Here is a 24,526-nt window from a genome sequence, read left to right on the forward strand (position 1 = left end):
GAAAAAACAGGACAAATCACAAAATATGGGAAAATGGTATTTTAAACATTGGAAAATAAAAATTAAACTCACAAAGTTTAATTTTGTTTCAACAGAAAAACATGAACTCATCTGACTGATGTGTCAAAAGTATCAATATTTTGGATTTATGGATTTGAAAGCCTGACGTTTTTGCGATGAAGCAAAGGAAAAGTCACTTTAAACAATTTATTCAGCACTTTTATGCGTGTGGATATTTGGCCCAAGACGTCACATTCCCAAATATTCCAAGAATTCCAGCTTGTGCTGTGAAGAAAGCAGCTAAATGACCATGACTTCGTGTCTCAGTAGAATAAATTAAATCCTAAAGGCTTCATACGTTTCCATCACGTGAAGTCCAAACCAGCAGAACCAACTGAAGGGAGAAAAAGTGACGAGTCAGTTGTCTCCATGGCGATGAGCCCAGTGGGATATCCCGGCTGGTGGACGGAGAGCGCGGGTGACTGGAAGCAGTCCTGGTCCCAGCTAGAGTACCAAAACAAAAGCCCACGCCCCAGTTGGGGGGGACGTGGCCTCTCAGATCCACCATGGTGGCGTGTTGCGTTCACATGTTTGGTGGAGCTAAAGTCACATGACTGTTCAGTTCAGGCTCAGCGTTGCCTCGGGAGCGATGTCAGTGTCGCCCGTGGCGTTTGTCCCTCTGGAAGCGGCCCGGCAGAGGATTCCAGGAGCTCAGAGAGCCGTCGTCGCTATGGTGATGTGCGGCGTGGTGGGCGTGGAGGTCGTAGTGAAGCCCGCTGGTGCGGCGGCGCAGAGGAAGCCACGTGTGGTAAGTCGCAGCTGCGGGAATAATAATAATAAAGTAAAACCAAATCTAAAAAAAATACACTAAAAAAGTATTTCCTAATCTAAAAACTAAAAAAATAAGTAGGGTGAAATTAAAGAAAGAAAAAAGTTGTGAAAAAAATAATATCTTATCAATATCTTACAGTATTGCCAATTAAATCTAAAAAGCAAAATAATCTTGTAAAAATTAAATAAAAGGTACAAAAGTGAAAAAAAAACAAGTCCAAAGTAGGCCATATCTAAAAATGAAAAAGAAGCAGCACATGTCAAAAACAAGAAAAAGCACTCACGGCTCATGCACGTGACTTTGGGGGTGTCCCATTGGCCATTGGGGCGGCAGCGTATGGTGGGGGCGTGTTTCTGCACGTAGCCCGCCTTGCAGTGGTAGCGCATCAGAGAGTTGACCTCGTAGCGCAGCTTCACCGCACCGAACGAGCGCGCGTCCTTCACGGGGGGCGGCGGGCCGCACGACACTTTCAGGGTCAAAAGGTGAAAAGAGAGGTCACACGGCGGGAGGCGGCAGAAAGGTGGTGTGCACGCACCTGTTCCCTTCTTGCAGGTGAAGGACAGGTGGTAATTGCAGGGCACGTCGTTCCACTGGCCGCCGTCGTGCCAGATGAGGACCACACAGTCCTCGCCGGACTGGAAGAAACTGTCGGGCTGGTTGGGACGCCAGTGTTCGTATTGCTGAGGCATTAGGTCATGGTGTTAGCTTCCAATGTTTTCTTAATGAAACTGACTATCATTGACAATCACTGGAAGGTATGATGGACAGACGAGTCACCACAGGGTGGTGCTAGTGAGGCGTGTTTGAGCGGCACGTCACGTCTGCTTTGCGTCAACTCACGTTGTTATTCTGCACCAGAGAGAGCAGCAAAAGTCTACACAAAAGCTTCATCCTCACCATGGCCGTGCCGTCTGTCCAGCGGAAGTCTCTCTCAAACATCTTGTCGTTGAGGCCGACCCACTGGTAGTCGCTGCCCAGACCTGCAGACAGGAGGCGTTCAGGGGCAGCGTTAGTGCTCACACAGGAAGTACGCCACGGCCGGGAATGTTCACACCGTCTTCTTTGTCCGACTAAACTGAGCTGAGCTGGGAATGCCACACGTCCGCGTGCTGCCTGCTAGCGCTCAACAGCATTAGCGTGAGCATGTGGCGTTCCTCAAGGTTGTCTTCTCGGTCCTCCACATTTGTGTCACATGTTCTCTTTAGCTACGTTTGTACGTCTAATAATAACGTGTCTTTTTCACATTTATCGGCATTCCTTGCAACTTACGATTGACGAAGAGCTGCTCCTCGTGGGACAGGATGCTGACCAGGTGGGCGCCGTGCAGTCGACACTCTCTCTCGGCGGCGTCCCAGGTGCGACGGTGTGTGAAGTGTTTGTAACAGTGAGACTGAAACTTGTGCCAGCCTGAACCACACACCTCGGTGTCTGCAGGGGGCCAAGACGGAGGAGGGGGTCTGATTAGTCGCTGAATACACACTGATCTCTCGGGCAACGTCTTCTTATTCCTGGCATGTAGCATGTGTGAACAAGGCTCCACTTGGAGCACCACACGCAAAGAAGAAGTAGCACCAAATGGGAGAAAAAAAATCCCAACTCTAAAACAAAAAGTAATGCGAAAAGTATTTTTTAAAGTAGTTCCTAATAAAAATATATAATAATAAATATAATATGAGACTATATAATATATATAATATATACACAATATAATAATATAAAAAAGTAAACACAATGTGTGCCAAATAAAAAAACAAAAAGTAATGCGAAATGTTTTTTTTAAAGTAGTTCCTAATAAAAATATATAATAATAAATATAATATGAGACTATATAATATATATAATATATACATAATATAATAATATAAAAAGTAAACACAATGTGTGCCAAATAAAAAACCTGTAAAAAATGAGCGAAAAATCTAAAAAAACAAAAACCTAGATAAAATCTAAAAAATTAAAAAGTAGCACCTGATCGGAAAAAAGTAAGACTCTAAACGTAGTACACGTAGTACACGTAGTACACGTAGTACACGTAGTACACGTAGTACGCAGCTGTCTGAGGGAGGTCCCACAGTGACGTTCTTCATGAAAGGTGAGTGAGGAGCAGCAGGAGTTCACGTCCAAGTCCGTGTCCTTGGAGGACGCTGCTGAGTCATGCTACAAATATGGAGACCACGCCCGCCAGCTGAGGGGCGGAGACCATCGCTGCTCGTGCGAGCGAGGAGGGGACGACGCCCAAGTGTGAAATCATAAAAACCTGCTGGACAAGAGCTTTGAACTTTGACCCCAAACACGATACATCTCATCTACGAAGTGAACCTTCACTTCAAGCTTCTGCCCTTGTCCTTTCATGCCTGTTACCATAGCAACTGGCCTGTGGTGGTTGTCTGAGAGCATGAAGCCTGTAGCTGTCATGTGACCCCCGTGCACATGAGCCTCACCTCGCTGGCACAGCGGTCCCGCGTAGCTGGGCAGGCAGAGGCAGGAGAAGGCGTTGACCTCGTCCACGCAGGTGGCGCCATTCACACACGGGTTGGATCGGCACTCGTCCACGTCTGCACACGCAAGACAAAAGCACACATTGTTGGCCCCCCATGGTTGTCTTGACACCCATGGACACCCTGATGAGGCTCACCTGTTTCACAGCGCCCCCCGGTGTACCCGGGTGGACACAAGCAAACGTTCTGTGAGCCTCGCTGGTAGCACGAGCCGCCATGATGACACACGTTGGAAGAACATGGCTGTGCACCTGTGATCACGTGACATGATGACATCATCATCTTAGGAATGCCAGCTAAAAGACGTCCCTTTCACTGGGGGAAGAAGGGGAGGGGTACATACCTGTGACACTGGCAGGACTGGCCTGTACGGGGTCAGGATGCTTCATGGTCTCATCAGGTCTGGGGGGTGGTGACTCCACCAGCTGGGGGGCGATCACTTTGTCGTAGTCCACAAAGTCCTCCGGCGGGAGGGGGGTGGTGGCCGAGTCAGGGGTCATCGCCCACTGGGGGAAGGAGCGGGTGTTGTCAGAGAGGGAGGGGGAAGGGGTGGAAAGTGTTTGTTGGCCCGTAAACAACGAGGTGGTCTCATTATGGCCACGTCTGGCGGGGCTAGGGGCGCGGGGGTCCCTCTGAGTGGTAGATGGAGGGTAGATGTCTGTTTCTTGGTCTTGGTCCAAGGTGGTTCCTCTCTCAGCTGCAATGGCTGGTAAAACCATCACCTCTTCAGGAATTAGACCACCCCGCTCTCCCGGAACCTCTCCCTCCCCTGAGAGCTGGTCCCCACCGGAGATGCCCTCTTTGACCCCGTCCACAGCCGGGGACTCCACTGGGACCTCCACAAACCAACTGGGGGCTGGCATGCTGGTGGGCGTCTCCTCCATTTCAGTGTCCTGACCCGACCCCCCCTCTTCAGGGACAAAAGCCGGACTCTCCGTCTCTCTGATTTCTGTCTCGTGTCTCCTCACGTGTGACAGGCTGACGGTGGCAGGGGGCCGGGCGCCATCCGCCGAGCCCTCCGTGTTATCCAAAGGCAAGGTGGGGGGCACGACGGTGCTCCTTGGGGGTGTTTTGCTCGTGTCATCATCCGCCTGGGTCATGTGGTCCTCCACTGTGTGGGCGTCCAAGGCGGAGTAGTCAAACGGCGTCATGCTCTCCTCCACCGTGATGGGGGAAGCGGTCTCAAACTGGTCCCCCCGTGCCTCCTCAGGCAGCCTTGTGTCAAAGGTCACCTGATAAGATGAGAGGCTGTAGGTCATTTAAAGCGACAGCAGCAGATAATAATCACGAAAAAGTCATCGGCTCGTTACTTTGTGTCTCCCGTTGATGAAGCTGACTGGAGGGAGCAGACCCATGAGCGACGGCTCCAGGAGGGCGGCGTCTCCGCTGCCCTGCTGGACGACCTCCCCGGCCGCTTGCGAGAGGTCGGTGATCTGCGGGAAGAGGGGGCTGTTGGCGCCCCCCACAGGCGAGTTGAGGAGCTGCAGGATGCGATCGACTAAAAAGGCCAGAAGTGAAATGTTAGAGGTGACACGGCGGGCTAGTGGTTAGTGCGCAGACCTCACAGCTAGGAGACCAGGGTTCAATTCCACCCTCGGCCATCTCTGTGTGAGTTTGCATGTTCTCCCCGTGCATGCGTGGGTTTTCTCCGGTTTCCTCCCACATTCCAAAAACATGCTAGGTTAATTGGCGACTCCAAATTGTCCATAGGTATGAATGCGAGTGTGAATGGTTGTTTGTCTATATGTGCCCTGTGATTGGCCGGCGACCAGTCCAGGGTGTACCCCGCCTCTCGCCCGAAGACAGCTGGGATAGGCTCCAGCACCCCCCGCGACCCTTGTGAGGAAAAGCGGTAGAAAATGAATGAATGAATGAAATGTTAGAAGAAGTTAGGGGTTGATGGCTGAGGGCGTCTTGACGTGCGAGAGAAGATGGATAGTGTAAATAAGCGCTAGCTGATGACTCACAGAAAATGTAAACAAGACTAAGTGGGGGAAAACATGCTACAAATGAAAAGTGCATTTCTGTGTTCCCCCTTGAGGAGGTGGTTATGATCTTCATTAAAAGTGTGTTTCCCAGGCGGGGGGGGGCTGTGGGGGGGGAGGGGAGGGGGGGCTACGCTCAAACAATGCATACTTGTGTCCTCGTGAAGGCTTTAGGACACACGTGGAAGTTATAGGACAAGACCACACATAAAAAGACCATAAATCAGCAGTAACTGTGTTTCATACATCACAACCTATCATAGCAATGCCCACACACGATACAAGCGTCTCCTCGACACCATCACTAACCGGCTGAGTCACTAACGCCATATTCTTATGCGATCAGCTGACCTGATTGGTTGCGGTCGTGCACGTTGACGATGATGACGTGGACGGGGGGCTTGGCTGATGAGCCCCCCTCATCAGGAAGCGCCAGTGATGATTGGTCAAAAGTCAGCGAGGGCGTGTCCACTTTGAAAACCAGGGCAGGCTCTTGTGGCTCCGCCTCTCCAGGCTGAGCCGTGGTGGTCTGGTCGGGAAGAACCAGCACTGGACTCTGAGAGCCTGGGGGGGTCCCGTCCAGCCAAGCGGGTGTGGGGGGGGTCCGCTCCCATACGTGAGTGGGGGTCAGCGCCGCTTCCAGGTCGGCGCCGCTTGAAGTGTCATTGTTGCTGCTCTCTCCCCGACCCGACCCCCCCTGGGGGTCATCAACAGGTGGCGGCAGAGTGGTGGGAAACAATACGGCCTCTATGACAGGTAGCGATTCCAGCCCAGTAAGCCCAGTTTCTAGAACATCTTCATCACCATGTGACTTTGAGGGGGCGGAGTCAAGGTGACCTGAAGAATGAGTGACAGCTCCTCTCTGAGGGTCTGCTGATGTCGGAAGGTCGGGGGTCACAGTGGTTTCTGCCAGCTTGGCTGGAGGAGGAGGAAGGACGTGATGAGAAGCAGAGTGAATAAACGACACATGAATAGCACAATAAAAATAACATGACTATCACGTTGAACAACACAAGATTAGCTTGGCTATCTGACCAACGTCACTTAGCAGATGGCTGGTGCTCCTGAAAAGGACAAAACCAACTTCAGCACATGAAGTCACCTAAAAATCAATACAAAAACACGCACAACTTCGTACAGTATTACAATTAGAAGAAACAAAATTTATTGTGTCCTTGCTAGCAAAAATCACGTTTGTTTTTCTAAAGTATTTTTGGTGGGCAAAACCAAGGCCAGCACTGCCTCTAGTGGCTGATCGTGGAAGTAATTGAATGTCTCAATGGACCATCCAGCTGATCGCTGTGAGCAGTGGTACCACAAAAGGACAATGTGACCACGCCCAGCGATGATGTCATGCTTTGGCCGCAGCAACCATCTGACAGGGCGGGGGTCTCCCCTCATGTCGTCTGTGGTTCTGACTGTTTGCAATTAGAACCTGCCACTGACCATGTGACTGGCTGAGGCGGTTCTGCGTGTGTTTGGTTCCGCTCCAGCTGCGACGCATTAGGGACTGTTGTGTTTGTCTTAGCGTGCACAGGCTGGGTTTTCCCCTCATGAAGACGTCCATCAACGCTAACAGTCCCCACTTTGTAAAGTTAATGTTAACTTTAATGTCTGTCTGCTAAAACAAGTTCCAAAGACTGAATAACAACTATCAACACGTCAGTGTCGTGCAACACCGCCCCCGGTGGCCAAAAAGAGAAGTTGTCTGTTTACCTTGGAAGCAGTACGCTCCGTGTTTGTCAGCGGGGTCGGGGAATCCCGTCTGGTTCTCGTACTTGTACAGCGTTCGGACCCCCAGCAGGCCCCCGCCGCACTGGGGGCGGGGGACGTTGACGGGGTAGCGGACGCTGCCGTCTGACAGCCAGCCGTAGTCGCAGCGGTTTAGCCCCGCCCCCCAGGCAGCAAACAGCTGGCCGGGTGACGCCAACACCGCATCATGCTTCTGGCACTCCATGGTGGCCTCCTGCAGGGTTAGCTTGGCCCTCAGTGACGGGGGGTAGAAGACCTCACCTTCACAGACCACAACACAGGCTCAGAGGAGGTAGTATACACTATACTGTATAGTACTACCTGTGGATGCATTGATATGTACGAGTACTAGCTGTTTCTACACTATACTCCTTCATACAGTAGATACAAGTACTAGCTGTTTCTACACTATACTACCTCATACAGTAGATACAAGTACTAGCTGTTTCTACACTATACTACTTGATATATACAAGTACTAGCTGTTTCTACACTATACTATTTGATATATATACACAAGTACTAGGTGTTTCTACACCATACTACTTGATATATACAAGTACTAGCTGTTTCTACACTGTATTACTAGATATACACAAGCACTATGTCTCTACACTATACTACTTCATACAGTATATACAAGTACTAGCTGTTTCTACACTATACTACTTCATACAGTAGATAGAAGTACTAGCCGTTTCTACACTATACCACTTGATATATACAAGTACTCGCTGTTTCTACACTATACTACTTGATATATACAAGTACTAGCTGTTTCTACACTGTATTACTAGATATACACAAGTACTAGCTGTTTCTACACTATACTACTTGATACAGTATATACAAGTACTAGTTGTTTCTACACTATACTACTTGATACAGTAGATACAAGTACTAGCTGTTTCTACACTATACTACTTGATACAGTAGATACCAGTACTAGCTGTTTCTACACTATACTACTTGATACAGTATATACAAGTACTAGCTGTTTCTACCCTATACTACTTCATGTAGTAGATACAAGTACTAGCTGTTTCTACACTATACTACTTCATACAGTAGATACAAGTACTAGCCGTTACTACACTATACTACTTCATACAGTAGATACAAGTACTAGCTGTTTCTACACTATTCTACTTGATACAGTATAGATACAAGTACCAGCTGTTTCTACACTATACTACTTCATACAGTATATACAAGTACTGGCTGTTTCTACACCATACTACTTGATACAGTATACACAAGTACTCGCTGTTTCTACACTATACTACTTCATACAGTATACACAAGTACTTGTTGTTTCTACACTATACTACTTCATACAGTATACACAAGTACTAGCTGTTTCTACACTCTACTACTTGATGTATAGCAGTACTAGCAGTGTGTACACCGGACTATTTGATATTGTACCGTCTAGTTTGTCCACGTAGCAAAAGACGTCATATTTGTCTGACGGTGATCTGAGGCCGTAGGTCCTGACCCCAGGTCGACTCTTTAAGTCCCCATCACATCCCGGACGAGGGTGGGTGATTGGATATCTGTGAAGGATAACATCGTTCAACATTCCAGGCTGGACGCTGTGTGCGCACCAGCAGCTAGCAGCGCCCACCTGACCGTCTGGTCCGAGAGCCAGCCGGCGTCACAGTGGTCCAAACCGTCCTGGAAGGCCGCTGCCAGTTGCTCAGGGGTTGCCATGGTGGCGCCGACGGAGCGGCACGCTTCCGCTGCCGCGGGGAAGTCCAAGACGTAGCGGCTGGTGTTGGCCCGGTAGTGGAACACCACGCCTGGCAGCACAGAAGAACACGGTCACGTTAGCATAAGTCGGTATAAGCCGGTCAGACCAGATACTGACCAACCAGATTGGGTCAACGAGATCAAGACCAGGCGAGACCAACAGACTGTATGACTGACAAAAGGGCTCACTCTGTTCATGCTGTTGTTCGTGCAACAAACGCACCAACATACTGAAACCGATGCACAGACTGAACCCTCTTCCTGCCTGTTTGGAACACAGACTCATACACACATGGCCATCTACATGTTCTCATCGCATGGAGGAATGTACTATGTGCAGTATGCATGTGTACATGAGGTATACATACAGTATACGCATGCATGTGTACATGAGGTATACATACAGTATACACATGTGTGTACACTATGTACGGTCTAAATGTGGAATAGTGAAGTTAGCTACAGTAGTACAGTGACCAAAAGATGAATACAAAACTCAAAATAAAAATGACCGAAGCAATAAAACGCTCTCAGGAGACCTCCGCCAAGGCCAAAGAATGATGTGAGGAGTGTTAGACTCCTCCCTCCTCGCTAAAGCAAGACGCGGGCCGCACTCTGGACAGCAGTGCCTGGGCTGGTTAGCGGTTTCGAGGTACGCCAGGCTAGGAAAAAGTCCACCATGGTGTGTTGTACCTTTTGTCCAACATGAGACAAAGTGGGCGTCCATTGCGACCGCCACGTGCATGTACTTTGTCACATTCTGTATTATTCCAAGTGTTGAAACCCGTTAGCTTCCTTGTTAGCTTTGAGTGAGCGGTACCGGTACGGCCTAGCTAACCTGCCATTATGAAATAACGTAACATTACGAGTTTCCAATAAAACTATTCCTGTTGCGACCTTCTTGAGCCACATGATTGCATTCAGCTTTTTTATTGGCTTTGATGTTGCCATGCCGACATACTGGATATGCTTACCATTCCAAACGGCTAACCTAATGCTATCTAAGTCACACTCGCTGTGCCACTGCAGTCCAGCAGATGGCAGCATTAAACGATGCCACACACACACCAGCAGAAGGGTCCCTGCCCCGCTTGGCACCAATGCAAGCAGACCGTAAGGTCCAAATCCCTCCTTCAGCACCAACTCTCTCCCGTTGAGTACTCCCTATTTAAGTCCAAAACATCCACTCACCGCTGACGTGCAGGCTGGTGCTGCTGTGGCGGTCCTCCATGCCGTACATGACCTCGCAGCGGTACCGGCCCGCGTCGCTGGCCCTGAGCCCAGCGAGGTCCAGAGAGGCGTGGCCCAGCTCCGACGTACGAGGGGGCAGCGACACCCGGCCCTCGTAGTCCTGACCCACCTTGATCACGCCCCCCTGGGCCACCAGAACCACGCTCTCCTCTCCTGCCTCCGCACGGGTCCACTTGACCCTCAGCGGCTCCTCAGAGGGTGGGAGCGAGGTGATGGAGAAGCGGCACGGCAGCGTCACCTTGGCGGCCAGCGAGCCCGAGACGCGCCACTCGTCCTCCATCACTGGAACCAAAACATGTGCGCATCAACCTAACGGGAACTTTGCGGGACATGCCAGGAGGTTGACGTAGAAGATGCTCACCTGGTGGAGGCCGAGCAGAACACACGTTCAGTAGAACCAGCAGGCCCGACAGGACGTGCAGAACCATCTCCAGCCAACCTGATGGAAACCAGAAATGTAAGCAGGATGGTGTTTCTGGGCTGATGGGGTAGCTTGTGAGGCTCTCCCAACAGAACCGTCACATAAACACGTCAGGACCAGTTTGACCAACTGGACCACTGAGTCATAGAAGAAGAAGAAGAAGAAACAGAATTCAATCTTTGACTCAAACTCATCAGAACTGGAGCAGCAGATGTTGTCAGGATGCCGTGAGGTTCTGCTCATGAATCTTCAGGGAGTCCAGAAGGAAACCAGAAACATTCATCACATGATGCCAGCAAGCCAAATAAAAAGCACAGCCTCACCTGCAGCTTGTTGACAGTCTCTGTGCTCCGTGAAGATGTCGTCTGGTGAAGAAGATGAAGAGCAGCAAGTTAAAATGCACTAAAGTCCAGCCAGCCCTCATATACGCCCTGTGAGAGGGGAGGAGGGGGAGGAGGGGGGAGAGATGGGGGCCGGGTTTGGGGTGGTAGTGGGGGTGTTGATAGTGAAGAAAAAGAGGTTAAAGAGACAGTCACCGTTTTACATTTTATTAGCACAAACGTTTGTTATTCATTTAGCTTTTAGGTCACATGGTCACATGATTACACTTACATGGTACACAACATGGCTGGTCACACCCTACCCCCAAAAGTACGACATACCACTTCTATTGATTTCTTTAGGTGTCAGCACCTAAGAACCCTAAAACCCTAAGGACCTTGCAGGTCAATCTGGCTCGTCTTTTCCTCATCAGTTTGAGTTAGTCCGTATGTTCATGAAAAAACATTCAATTCTCATTTGAAATTTATTCCTAGGTCAACCAGACGCCCAGACCCAATGTCCCACCCTTCCAGGTCCAACCAGACCCCCGGGCCCAATGTCCCACCCTTCCAGGTCCAACCAGACGCCCGGACCCAATGTCCCACCCTTCCAGGTCCAACCAGACATCCGGACCCAATGTCCCACCCTTCCAAGTCCAACCAGACGCCTGGACCCAATGTCCCACCCTTCTAGGTCCAACCAGACGCCCGGACTCAATGTTCCACCCTTCCAGGTCCAACCAGACACCCGGATCCCATGTCCCACCCTTCCAGGTCCAACCAGACGCCCGGACCCAATGTCCCACCCTTCCAGGTCCAATCAGACGCCCGGACCCAATGTCCCACACTTCCAGGTCCAAACAGACACCCGGACTCAATGTCCCACCCTTCCAGGTCCAACCAGACACCCGGATCCCATGTCCCACCCTTCCAGGTCCAACCAGACGCCCGGACACAATGCCCCACCCTTCCAGGTCCAACCAGACGCCCGGACACAATGTCCCACCCTTCCAGGTCCAACCAGACGCCCGGACACAATGTCCCACCCTTCCAGGCCCCTAGAGGACAAAGAAGGCTACTCCCAAAGACCGCTATACAAACACGTTTTCAACGTAAATATTTCTGGGGTTTTAACCGTCTAAGAGTCCATATGAGGTCACTGTAAAAATACATATTATTCTCTAGATGTTGGGGGGGCGGTGCTCTATGTCAAACTATACATAAGATTAGTAGTAAAGTTGATTTTGTTGTTTTCTTATGCGGTGTCATAATCCACATTTCCCACCCTTCCATGCCGCTGGAGAACAAAAACGTTCCATTGACTTCATTTATAACCCCCCCTTGGAATGCAAACTCCACATAGAGATGGTCGAGGGTATGAATATAGGTACGAATGTGGGTGGGAATGGTTGTTTGTCTATATGTGCCCTGTGATTGGCTGACCACCAGTCCAGGGTGGACCCCACCTCTCGCCCCAAGACCGCTGGGATAGGCTCCAGCACCCCTGTGACCCTCGTGAGGATTAGCGGTAGAAAATGAATATTTTATTGTTTGTATTTTTCTAAGCACATAATTAACAGTGACATCATTAACTTTTTAATTAACATTAATTAACGTTTGGTATTTTTTATTAGAACTCAAGTTGACCAAGAGCTCCAAGCAAAAAAAGTAAAGTCAAATGTGCTTAGGTCTTCATAGCCGTTTATGGGAGAAGACTTATTCTGTCCTCAGGGGACCCAAGGGTGGGAAACTCAAGGGACCCCAGATGGGCGACTTTTACTCATGACCCCCCCCCCCCAATAGATGTTACATAGATGTTATTTACATGTTACCTTGCATCCTGATGGTCCACTGGGAGCCTCTAGTGGTCCATCAGGGTTGGGGGTGGGGGTACGGGGGGTCTCTAAAGTGTGTTCATGTGCTTCTATCAGGCTAGCCAAGTCCCTTCAAGTCCCTTCATGTTGAAAGATGTCCCATTTGAGGTGTCCGCTCAGTCCTTTGCAACAGACACTTCCAGCGGTTCTTACATCCCTGTGTAACCACGTGGTTATGCTGTGGGGGGTCAGAAGTCCTCAAACAGGTCCTCTGCTGCTGCTGACACATCGGAACGGCGCTGTGACGGCGCAGGCTGCTGATTGGCTGCTGCGGGGGAGTCGTTCCTGCTGCTCACACACACACACACACACATAGGGTCAGTGGACTAATGAGGCTTCTTTACAGCAAGTTTCCTGTTGAGGCAGGAAGTGGATCATGTTGTTCACAGGGAGAAGACTGGAAACACATGGACAACTTGACGCCTGTGTGTGCGTGCATGCACACGATGAAGACACTGACCAAACTGGAACCTCAAAGATCCAACACAATCCGTTAATGCACCTTCCCATCAGGCAGTGCTTCTCAAATAGTGGGGCGTGCCCCCTGGGGTAGGCGGGGGAACAGTCGTGGGGGTGCGAGAGAGAGGCTTTCATTTTAGTGCAGACCTACCAACATGTACACATTTATAGTACTCAACATGCACATTTCATAGGGAAGCATCAATAGGACTCTTCCAGGGTCAAACTGTGACCATGATAAAGCTTTGCTGTTGTGTTGCCATGGTTACATGATAACCCATGAGTCATCCGTGACCTTTGGCGGAGGGACCATTGGCTCTGCTGCTGGTACCAGTTAGCAGGAAACAGGACACTGATGATAAACCAACGCCGCCCCCCTGCCCCAAAAGTGAGGGCCAATTACATGCTTCAACTGAAGCTGGTCGCCCCAAACCTTCTGCATGGTTCTAAAAGGTTCTGTTTGACAAACACACTTCTCCTCAATGGACCCCTCATAGAACACGCTGCTGAGTTTCGCTTTGTGAGGGACTCCGCCCCCGTCTGACCACACACACACACATCATTTGATTGACAGAGATACATTCCAGCTTCCAGTCCTCGGGAGATGCTGTGGGGTATTTTGTTGTCTGATGAGGTCGGAGGTCACGGATATTGAACCTGTTCTACTTCCTCCAAGCGTGCCTTAACGGGGCCGTGCTTTGTCAAGAACCTTCTTCGAAATGGCCAAACTGTTTTGCTTTTTACTGGGTGGCATGTCCCAATACTTTTGTCCACATGCATGCTTCTCCAAGAGGAGTAGAACATGAAAGTACGTACGTAGCTAGCCGTCCCAGAGCAGCTGTGGTCACCACTCGCACGTCTTGCAGTGATTATCCGTGATGGCCGGAAGCCATCTTTGATGCTGTACACACTTTTACTGGGGGGAAAACATCCTGTGGAGGGAACACAGACGCGTCCGCCATCTCTGGAAACTTGGGGGGGTCCACGTGTTCCCTGACCGTGATGAAGGATTTCCGCCATCTTGGTAGTCAGGCTGAGGCGCTGGAGATGTTGGAGTTGTTTTGACGAAGCACGTGAAAGTCATGCTGCCGAGAGACGGACATTTACGAGTCCCCCGCCACCCGGCTCGCATAACAACACCATTGACTCGGTGGCCATATTTGTTTTGGGGTCAAATGTCACTGCTGTTTGGCTGAGCTAACTTTTATGATGTTTGATTTTCCCATTCAGGCCAGCAGGAGGGGAGTTTACTTACAAACATGAACGCGTACTTAAACACACTAGTAGTCGCCATCTTGGCTACGTAGCACAAGGGGCGGGGCTAACTTGACTGCAAATTGTAGCAGTGGAATGTAGTGAACGACAATGTAAGTAATGTTTTATTGTGTTGCAACCGTCATTTACTATGATACAGGAGGGGGGGCAAACACCAATGGTAGTTTTTAGTAATATTACAGTATTATTACAGTAATATTACTTTGATGAGTCACCTCAGAAATTCCTGTACACAAGAATCTCTCCCAATGCTAACGTCTACGTTATGTCTTATTTACGTCTAAAGTGTCGTATTCTGTCTACTATATTGGGTAATAAGTGTGCAAAAGTGACTATGGGGGTGCTATTTCATGTCTAGAGGGCTCTAACAATGTTAAAACCCGTAATAGGTCGCGTGTAACATGCAAATCTACGTTATGTCTTACTTATGTCTAAAGTGTCTTATTCTGTCTACTATACTGGGTAATAGGCGTGTAAATATGGGTATAGGGGTGTTATTTCCTGTCTAGAGCGCTCTAATGTTAAAAACCATAATTAAAATGTCATAAGAAGGTTAATGTGTCTTATTTTCTCTCCCTTCCATCCATGCATCCATCTTCCTCATGTTCCCCCGGGTCCGGGTCACAGGGGCACCAGTCTCAACTTCCAGGCCCCCGACCACCTCTGCCAGCTCCACCAGGAGGACACGGAGGTGTTCCTAGGCCTATTTTCTCTTATTATGTCGATTACATTGGCACATGTGAGTGTAACGGTGAGCATAGGGGTGCTATTTCCTGTCTAGAGGGCTCAAACAATGTTAAAAAGCTCATTTAAAAGATGCTGAATAATATGAACTTATACAAAAATATTAGTTTTACGCTACTGGTGATATCTTGTTGCTATTATTCTGCATATAAAATATAGAAAAACACGAACCACAATATTCCATTTATAAATGAGGACTCCTACTTCTGGGAAACGGACTGGGATCAGTCAAGAGCCATAAACCAGGGATTTCTGGACATTACACAAAAATAAATATTGTGGTGGTCATTTGGGACAGCACTACACGGTCAAAATTGACACACTCAGGAGCCAAGTACAGTATAGTACAATATACAGTACTTGTAGGCGTGTACTGCAGTATTCCGTTAGAGACACAATATTCCACTTTACACTTTCTTTTAGGAAGCAGCCATTTCAGGCAGTTCAAAGTTGCAGTAGGATGAGTGAGCTGCTCATGTTGCTCGTGAAAAGTCCATAAAGGACTTCACGAGGCCACTTCAGCTTCTCGGAACATGCCGACTTCTCTAGCAGTGACCTTTAAGTCAACTTGCTGCCTTCCATCCTTACGTCGTCACTCTCCATGACCAAAAAGAATCATTCCCATCCTCACCATCATCGTTTTTACCTCGTCTTCTGGGAGCTCAGCATCTGAAGTGGTGGCTTGTTCGCTGCGTCTGAGCCCGCAAGGTGACGGAAGCGTCGTTTGCGACAGGGCGCCACGTCTGTGATGTCACTCAACATGTCGTCCAATGGGCTTGGAGAGGAGGACAGCGTCTCTAAAAGATCAGACGGGAAAAATGAAAATGCCATGAAGGTCTCCAGGAGAGGAGTGCGTTCTCAGCGACACCTACTTTTTTTAAACATGCACAAACTACTCTTTTCTTTCTTTCTTGGACCTCTTGGATGACAAATTGTCATCTTGCTAGCACCAGGGGGTGTCATCACGTGCACGCTCACACATGCACTGTCATGCTGTATCTTTGCCATTGACTCGTCCGTCACGTTTAGCTTAGTTGAGTTGAGTAGCTTGCGGTGTTTCTTCAGCACGCTGGTGCACAGAAATAACAAAAGCTTCCAAGCCTCCCCCCACCCCCCTCCAATCTGTCAGAGTGGTCGTCACGACAACAAGAACACAACACAACATCTGGCCTCGTCGGGCCCAAACAAACCTTGAGCCGACCGAGCTGAGGGGGAATTACCGCCTGTGAGAAAGTGGAAACGTGGAAAAAGTGGGGGAGGGGGGGTCACAGGGGCTTCCATGACAGGTACGTTGTGTAAGTTGTGAGAGTCGTGTGAATAACATGGAGACCATCTGGGGTGGAATATCATCAGGTTGACTGAGTGTGACGTCAAGGAGGCCCGCTACTCTGACTTACATCACTGCTAAGTTATGTCATACGTCCTCTTTGGACAACAAAAACATACACACACACATTCAACGAGTAGAAGAAGAAAACTTTCCCTCTCGTTGTGATCACTGCAACACAACTTAAAGGAAGAGTGCACCTTTTCCCAATCATCCACAATCCTTGATCCCGGATTGGATTATTATTTCTCTTCTCAGTACCATCCAAATATACAAAACCAGATAAAAAGGGGCAGCTAATTAATGCATGTATTAGGGCACAACTATTCCACCTTCTATAAGCCTTCTGAAAAAAAACATACAAAAAGTGCCAACAATGCTTTGCTTTGCTCTTATGCCCTCCAGATATCATGTGATCATCTAGCTTTACATGGTTCTGCTCATCATTCCACTGAAATATTGTTTCTGGCTTGTGTGAGACACGAAGACACACGTCATTATGTGTCTTCTAAAGATACAAAAACAGATCAAGCCTATGAAGCCTTTGGAAAAAAAAACTCCAAAAGCACCATCTCCATTACATGAGTTACATTTTTATTCTCATTACCATTGTTACGCCCAACAAGTACGCTACTGGAGTAGTGACACCTCCCACACCACAGCTACGAGCAGGCTAGCGACTAGCAGGCTTGCGACTAGCAGGCTGGCGACTAGCAGGCTGGTGACTAGCAGGCTGGTGACTAGCAGGCTAGCAACTAGCGGGATTAGCTACTAGCAGGCTAGCGACTAGCAGGCTAGCTACTAGCAGGCTAACAGGCTACCGACTAGCAGGCTAGCAACTAGCGGGATTAGCTACTAGCAGGCTAGCGACTAGCAGGCTAGCGACTAGCAGGCTGGCGACTAGCAGGCTGGTGACTAGCAGGCTAGCAACTAGCGGGATTAGCTACTAGCAGGCTAGCGACTAGCAGGCTAGCTACTAGCAGGCTAACAGGCTACCGACTAGCAGGCTAGCAACTAGCGGGATTAGCTACTAGCAGGCTAGCGACTAGCAGGCTAGCTACTAGCAGGCTAACAGGCTACCGACTAGCAGGCCAGCAACTAGCGGGATTAGCTACTAGCAGGCTAGCGACTAGCAGGCTAGCTACTAGCAGGCTAGCTACTAGCAGGCTAGCTACTAGCAGGCTAGCTACTAGCAGGCTAGCTACTAGCAGGCTAACAGGCTACCGACTAGTAGGCTAGCAAATACCAGGATTAGCTACTAGCTGGCTAGCGACAAGCAGGCTAGCGACAAGCAGGCTAGCGACAAGCAGGCTAGCGACAAGCAGGCTAGCAACTACCAAAGGTAACGCTACATACCTTTTTGTTTTTGCAATGTGAATTCAAGGCACCCAGGAAGGGAGTTCCCAAAATACTGTGTCGCTGGTGTCTATTTATAATGTGACAGTATCACTTGTTGAAGACTAAACTTGGGACAGAAAGGCCCACAAACAAACAGCAAATGAAAGCTGCTGCAGTAAGGGCCTGGCAGAGCATTGGAATGGAGGAAACCCAGCGTCTGGTGATGTCCATGAGTTCAAGACCTCAAGTAGTCATTGCCAGCCAAGGGTTTTTCAACCAAGCATTAGAAACGGATATTTAGTTTCCAGTTGACCAGTTGACAATGACTTTTGAGCCCCAGAAATGAAGGGATTGTGTTTAAACTGCTTTAATTCCAATGGGTGCTCCCTAATGGATGCTCCCCAATGGATGATCCCCAATGGATGATCCCCAATGAGTGCTCCCCAATGGGTGCACCCCAAAGGGTGCTCAGGTGCTGGCTGACTAGTCTGGTGTTTTATAGCAATTTCCCTGATGGTGTGGATTATCTCCAGTTTTTTTGGACTGACCGCAAGTACACCTCAACAAAATAATGACATGGTTTTTACCACGAGAAGGTGCAATGGCGACCAGCGAAGGGCTACGGTCCTCTTGCTCGTCATCAGTGCTGCCACCATATTCGTCTTCCTCCTCCGTTTCTGCTCGGTCCCGTTTGAGCGGCTCCTTCTTTTGCTCCGCAGCCCTGCAGCAAACACATCCAGCTGTCAGTCAGCCCAGGTGAGGCAGCGGGCGTAACCAATTCGCCTACTTCACTTCCTGCAGCTCTCTCAGTGTGTCCTGCAGACTGCGGATCTTGGCTTTCTTCTCGTTCAGGACCAGGACGAATCTGGAGTAAAGCTCTGCCTCCAGGTCTTCTTTGCCGTCTGCGTAGCGTTTTAGTCTGAAACACACACACACAAACAAGATTGGTCTCCAACACGCTCAGATATCAAAGTGATGATGCTGCTATTGACTCCATCTTGGCGCAAGGTCAGGGGTGTCAAAGGTGTGGCCCGGGGGCCCCTTGAGGTAGATATTTCTTAAAAATGTCAAATTTTATCAGCATAGAGTTTAAATTTTAACAAAAAAAGAGTTACTGTCTAAAAGTTATATGAGAAGAAAGACAATCAATTTACAAATAAAGTTGAAATATTGGGAAATAAAACAAAAAACAGCAACAAGAGGAAAAAATACTTTTGAAGCTTTTTCACCTACATCATAAAGATGAGATGTAGTTTTTCCATAAAAATATCTAAACATTCTTAGCATAATACACGTGTTGCTTTGCAAAATATCAACATGGCAAAGTTGCACCCTTTCGTCCTTCACCATGTGGCGTTTGAGGTCGATGACCCGCAAACGTGGACATGCTGGTTCGGCCAGCCTCCTAATAGGTCGGCTAAGAACGACTAAAGAGGAAGCTAAACCTGTGATGTTCATGCAAATGTCACGGACAGATGACTATCGTGACTGTGTCTTCATAGTCCAGCTAGCTTACACAATAAACAGAAGCTGACATCAGCACAAAGTCAGATTTGCAGGTTGGGATGGCAAGAAAGCAGTCGCCTCAGTGAACATGTCGCGGATAAGCGGAGGATAAAGAGACGTTGTTACTCTGCCGTGATGCGTTGATGCTCTTGTCTCAGTCGTCGGTTCTGCCCCTCCAGATCCTGGTTTTGGTGCTCCAGGGCGGATCGTCTCTCCAGACTGTGTGTCAGCAATCCTCTCACGGCCTCTGCGGGCTCCGGGAGCGGGCTCAATAAGGCCGAGCCCAACCTGAACTGGATGGAGCATGGGGACCGGGAGAGCAGTGAGAACAGTTTGTCTCAATGTGAAACACTAAAAGCAGGCATGAATAAGAATCTGCCATAAATCCTGAGATCAGACTGTCTATGAGTGCAGCGTGGGACAAAGCTACATGGTGTGTTCAAGGACCTTGGAACAAAAAGGCACATGCCGGTCCTCACAACAAACATATGCATTACTTTACTTTACAATTTCTAAGTGTACATTATTTTTCAAATAAAATAACAGCCCATATTTCCAAAATTGATATCAATTTACATGAAATTGAATGTAGTTGTTTACAATATCTTTTTATTCATGATGCCTGAAGGTTTGGGTGGTTGGGGTCTACTGTCTTAACTGAACCCTACAATGGTGCGGCAAATTTATGGCCTGCCAAACAGCAGCTTAACACTCAAAAGGGGATACCTGAAAAGTACAAACACGCACCAATACAAGTTGAAAATGAAAACTCTCATGCTCTTCACATCATGCATTGCGTCCAAGCGATGCATTGATTGGGGCGCTGCAATGAGCACCCCCCCCCCCCTCTTGGCCCTGGGCTCCACTGGTGGACAGTGGCAGCATTGTAGCACCACCCATCAATTTTTCTATGCTGCTTGTCCTCCGATTAAATGTTTTGTTCAAACAAAATGCATTATGGGAAAACTTATATATACGTTTTTACTTGTATTGGTACATGTTAGGTATCTGTTGTGGGTGTTTGGCTGTTAAGTTGCTGTGTGATGAGTTTAGTGTTCTTTGCCATGACACCATGAGTCAAACCGTTATATTGAGGAATGACCTCCGGCAATTTCCAATTTTCATGGCTCATGATTGGCTCCTGTCAAATAAAGAACTATTTGCTCCTCACAGACTCGTGCGTGCCATGATATGTCATTAACCGGAGAGTGAAATTGAATTGCAGCGAATCGTATAGTTTGTTTGTTTACTGTATCAAATTGGTTCTGGTTTTAATATATATGGGTGTCGAATCACATCAGGCCCTGTGTATCGAGATTCAATCGAATCGAATTGTCCATCACAAACAGACTTACATCCCTAGCTGTGTGACATTCAGGGGTAAAACGTTGTGGCAGATGTTTGAGTCATGTCAACTGGAACTAACACACTTAACTCTGAACACACACAGGCAGACAGAAGGTTGCTATGCCGACCATGGCAGGTAACACCTGTAAGAGTGTCAAAGTGAGCCTGGTGCAGCCATTAGAAGGTGGTCTTATTTGGAGGACCTCGCTGTTGTTGAGCAAGAGAACCTTCATGTAGAACCAGCCCACTTGTTCCAAACTTTCGTTTTTTAAGAAGACACACACACACACACAGGTTTCCATTCTGTCGTAAGCACTGAGCTTTTAGCTCTGAATCATGGAGGAACTTGATCACATGACTGCGGACATTCATCCAGCTCATCAAATTCATCATCACCACCTTCTTGCACAACTTAGTGACAGCAGAGACGTCTAATCGCTGTTTTGTCTCCTGGCAACACAAAACTTGGCAGCTAAAGTCTCGTTTGCTCAATCTACTTCCTACTTCATAATCATATTCACTTTTGATTATGACGCAGAGTCATGTTGCCAGGGGTTGCCAGGTGTACCTCATAGACGTCTCCGTCGTGTATCAGAATTCAGGTTGGAGAGTCATCTCACCGAGATGTCGTTTAGAACTTTGTTGTACGTCAGCGTGAGTGGCGCGCTCTGACTGGGCGGAGACGGCGAGAGGGTGAAGTGGTAAGAGGCAGAGCTTTCCGTCTCAGTCAGCGCCTGCTGGAGGTCCTGGATGTACGCGTCCTCGGGCATCTCCAATTCGGCTACCTCCTGGCCCATCATTGCCTTGCTCACTGCAGGGGACAGGAAGGAGTGAACACAGAACAGAAGAGAAGTGCAGCACGGACAAGGAACGTTTGATTGCAAGGATGAAGTACGGCTGGGCGATATGGACCAAAACTCATATCCCGATATATTTAGGTTAAATATCCATATATAATATATAAGTTGTTTGGACATAGTCAAAGCCAAATATAGATGCAAAGTTTTATTGAAATGTAAACAAGCTTACATAACAATCGCCGCTGAAATTAAATGCATTATCTTTAAATAAATATAGAAAAAACGTACTGATTAAATATAGTGTTCAACCTTCAGCGCAATCGTGCTAGCGGGTTAGCGCTGTTAGCGCTTCCAGCTCACGTTGCCCTGACGACAGACGGTAAACATGGTTAATACCGTCTTTATCCAGCAACCTTTATACCGTCTTTTTTGCAGTTCACTATGCAGCCTCTCCTCCTGCATATCTCCGGGGGGGATCTACAAATGCTCTATGCAGCAAAAGGGTGCTCAAAGCTAACAGCTGCTCCCGAGTGTCAAGAATGGAGGAAACAGCAAGCCACAAACATAACAAGATGAACATCCATAGCTGCACACTTGCTTAAGGAGTCGCTATGGCACAAAAAGCAACATGAAAAATAATACACAAAGCAATACTATGCAATACTATACTAAGCAATAGCAACACTAAAAGGCCACAGAAGACACGGAGCTGTCTCAACTAGCTTGTACTCGGTCGGCGCCATCTTGCAGCAAATGCAGTCTATATCTATATGAAACATAGGCTTGTTTTTCATATTGTGCTTAACAAAAATATCAATATTTTGAAAATTATCGATATATCGTCCAGCCCTAGGTCAAAGCATTGAACCCTGTGGAACACCATGAGACATTTTTTACTCACTTTTTTCAAATGTGTCATGGCTAATTATGCAAATTTAACAAGTATGCACACTTCACTGCCACAAATAGATTGCAGCCCTGTGGGTAACTTAAATCTTCCAGAGAATTATCTGTGTGACCCTCCGAGAAGGTCAACGAGCACCCGTATCGAAGTGCAGGTGATGTATGTGTGTGTGTGTGTTTGTGTGTGGTCATACAGGTGAGGCACATCACCACAGGGCTGTCAGGCTGGACGTGTGAATGCCTGAAGCCTCACAGAGGAGATTCAGAGAGTTTTACCTTCTCCTCTCCAAGCATCTTGTCCATCAGTCAGCATCAACTGGAAGCCTGACACCAAGCCCCGCCCACCCCTGTCCACACGCAGGAAGTAGGAGGTGTCTGCTTCTGATGAGACGTGGATCTCTCGCACGGACGACTGCATCGCTGCGGACCAAAAACAAATATTTAGAATAGAATAGAATGCCTTTTTCGTCAACGTCAAACACCAAATGTCACATTCCTCTCGTAGCTCATGTACCGTAACTTAAGTACCTTTGTATTTTTATTTAAATGCAGCTGGTTTCAGACTCGTGTCAGAAGCGCCATAGCTACTCTGACATCATTTTCCTGGCAGGCCCTGTCAACCAACATGGCTGCCAGCGTCCCAATGGAGCGTACCTGCCAGCGTGTGTGGTCATATGGTGAACGTATGAGGGTGGAGGGCTGCTGGGTCAAATATACCATTGCAACTCAAGTGTCGTCAATTCAGGTCAACAAAACTTTATTTGTCCACTCTGCGCTTCTACTGGTAGCCAGATATTCCACAAAGCTTGGTTATGTCATATTTGTCCATGGGTGCAGAAGGAAATGATGGAGGAGCATCCAGCGTGTCATCACGTCATGCCGAGCGGCTGTCCCAGCAAAAACAATGACAATGACGCAAAAGTATACTACACCAGAAAACAACAACAGTTGCTGCACCATTACTCACACTTTGACTTGACTTACTTAAGGCGTCTCTACTTAACTGTTAGCCAAATAGCCATTCCGCTAAATAGGTAAACTGTTGGCTGACTATCGAGTTGTTATTTGGATGCTAAAAAATAGCACGTTTCTTTATGCCTTGTTATTGGCTATTTGCGTTCAATAAACAAAACAATAAAAAAAATAAATGGCAGCCAGATACTTAACTTTAGCGTTAAGATGCGTGCTTGGCTGTTAGCTTAAACGCTGAACTTCTCATCCAAAGCGTCTATCACTGAGCTTCGAACGGTAATAACATAAACAAAATAAATGTAAGAAACACAACAAAACAGCTGTTTCTTTTTCCCAACTTACCCGCAAGCAGTCCCTATCGAGTTGGGTGGTTAATTTAATGAATAAAGTCAACTTTTCCCCTCAGTAAACCATCACAGCGGCACCGGTAAACTTCCTGATACGTCATCACTAAGCGACAACGCAACTCGCTTCAATTGGGTTTCTTTTAATAAAAAAAAAAAAAACATCAACAACATTATACTGCATTTGCTGTTATCATCCTATATAAAACAAAAATTCCACTTTACAAAACATAATGGGAAAAATGTGACTTTAAATAGCACTTAAGATAAGTTCACGTCTAATGCTATTGTTCAAATGTTTGCAGACTTACACATTAGACTACAAGCCTAATATCCATGTTCAGTGCTGCACTATGAATCATGTACAGAACTCCAACAACACATGTTGTGGTGTTGATGCTTCCTAACTTTTCCTCCTGTGCTGCTTGGCTTCCTGATGGCAGAGGCTAAAGCAACAGGCTGCCTGCCACATGGAGAGGAGAGGGAAATGAAGGGATTATGCAGAGATCAGGACCCGACTTGAACAAACAGACGCTCCTTCCAGGAATAATTGCTGCAGGAGGCCAATGGGGTATTTTAGTGCTTTCAATGAAGTAAACACACACTGGCGCCCGCATCGGCCTGTCACCGGGAAGATTTACGATACATGCGTGCATGAGTGCAGCCCGGACAGGAGGCCTCAGGATCATGTAAACGTTCACCGTGGGACCAGGCTACACTTCTATGGATTTTCCAAGCAACTCAGAGGAACTGATGCATGTTGACACAGAAAGGAACGACAGACATCGACTGGAAGTTCAACAACCGCACTCGAGGGAAACTCACA

General features: G+C 47.9%; 2 protein-coding genes across 3 annotated transcripts; both read right to left on the reverse strand.

Annotated features, from left to right (window-relative positions):
- Positions 1 to 49: 49 nt before the first annotated feature.
- LOC131107406 (versican core protein-like) lies at positions 50 to 12,790 on the reverse strand. Of its 2 annotated transcripts, XM_058057403.1 has the most exons (17): positions 12,644 to 12,790; positions 10,815 to 10,922; positions 10,432 to 10,509; positions 10,011 to 10,352; positions 8,695 to 8,869; positions 8,496 to 8,623; positions 7,032 to 7,328; positions 5,667 to 6,233; positions 4,641 to 4,828; positions 3,674 to 4,562; positions 3,468 to 3,581; positions 3,274 to 3,387; positions 2,102 to 2,260; positions 1,730 to 1,812; positions 1,368 to 1,512; positions 1,116 to 1,298; positions 50 to 819 (listed from the first exon to the last, which is right to left on the reverse strand). In XM_058057403.1, exons 3-17 carry the CDS (start codon positions 10,496 to 10,498, stop codon positions 653 to 655), a joined length of 3,618 nt encoding a protein of 1,205 aa, XP_057913386.1. In that variant the 5' UTR covers positions 10,499 to 10,509; positions 10,815 to 10,922; positions 12,644 to 12,790; the 3' UTR covers positions 50 to 652. The 2 variants fall into 2 exon arrangements, with proteins under 2 accessions (XP_057913386.1, XP_057913387.1); XM_058057404.1 differs by lacking the exons at positions 10,815 to 10,922; positions 12,644 to 12,790 and having other exon boundaries at positions 10,432 to 10,644.
- LOC131107408 (DNA repair protein XRCC4-like) lies at positions 11,737 to 23,806 on the reverse strand. The gene is made up of 8 exons (XM_058057408.1): positions 23,699 to 23,806; positions 22,661 to 22,804; positions 21,302 to 21,492; positions 19,461 to 19,627; positions 18,616 to 18,747; positions 18,416 to 18,549; positions 15,810 to 15,960; positions 11,737 to 12,973 (listed from the first exon to the last, which is right to left on the reverse strand). The coding sequence occupies exons 2-8, from the start codon at positions 22,800 to 22,802 to the stop codon at positions 12,874 to 12,876; spliced, it is 1,017 nt and encodes a 338-aa protein (XP_057913391.1). The 5' UTR covers positions 22,803 to 22,804; positions 23,699 to 23,806; the 3' UTR covers positions 11,737 to 12,873.
- Positions 23,807 to 24,526: the final 720 nt, after the last annotated feature.

The sequence above is a fragment of the Doryrhamphus excisus genome, chromosome 19 (genome assembly GCF_030265055.1).
Source record: "Doryrhamphus excisus isolate RoL2022-K1 chromosome 19, RoL_Dexc_1.0, whole genome shotgun sequence".
NCBI classification, from domain to species: domain Eukaryota; kingdom Metazoa; phylum Chordata; class Actinopteri; order Syngnathiformes; family Syngnathidae; genus Doryrhamphus; species Doryrhamphus excisus.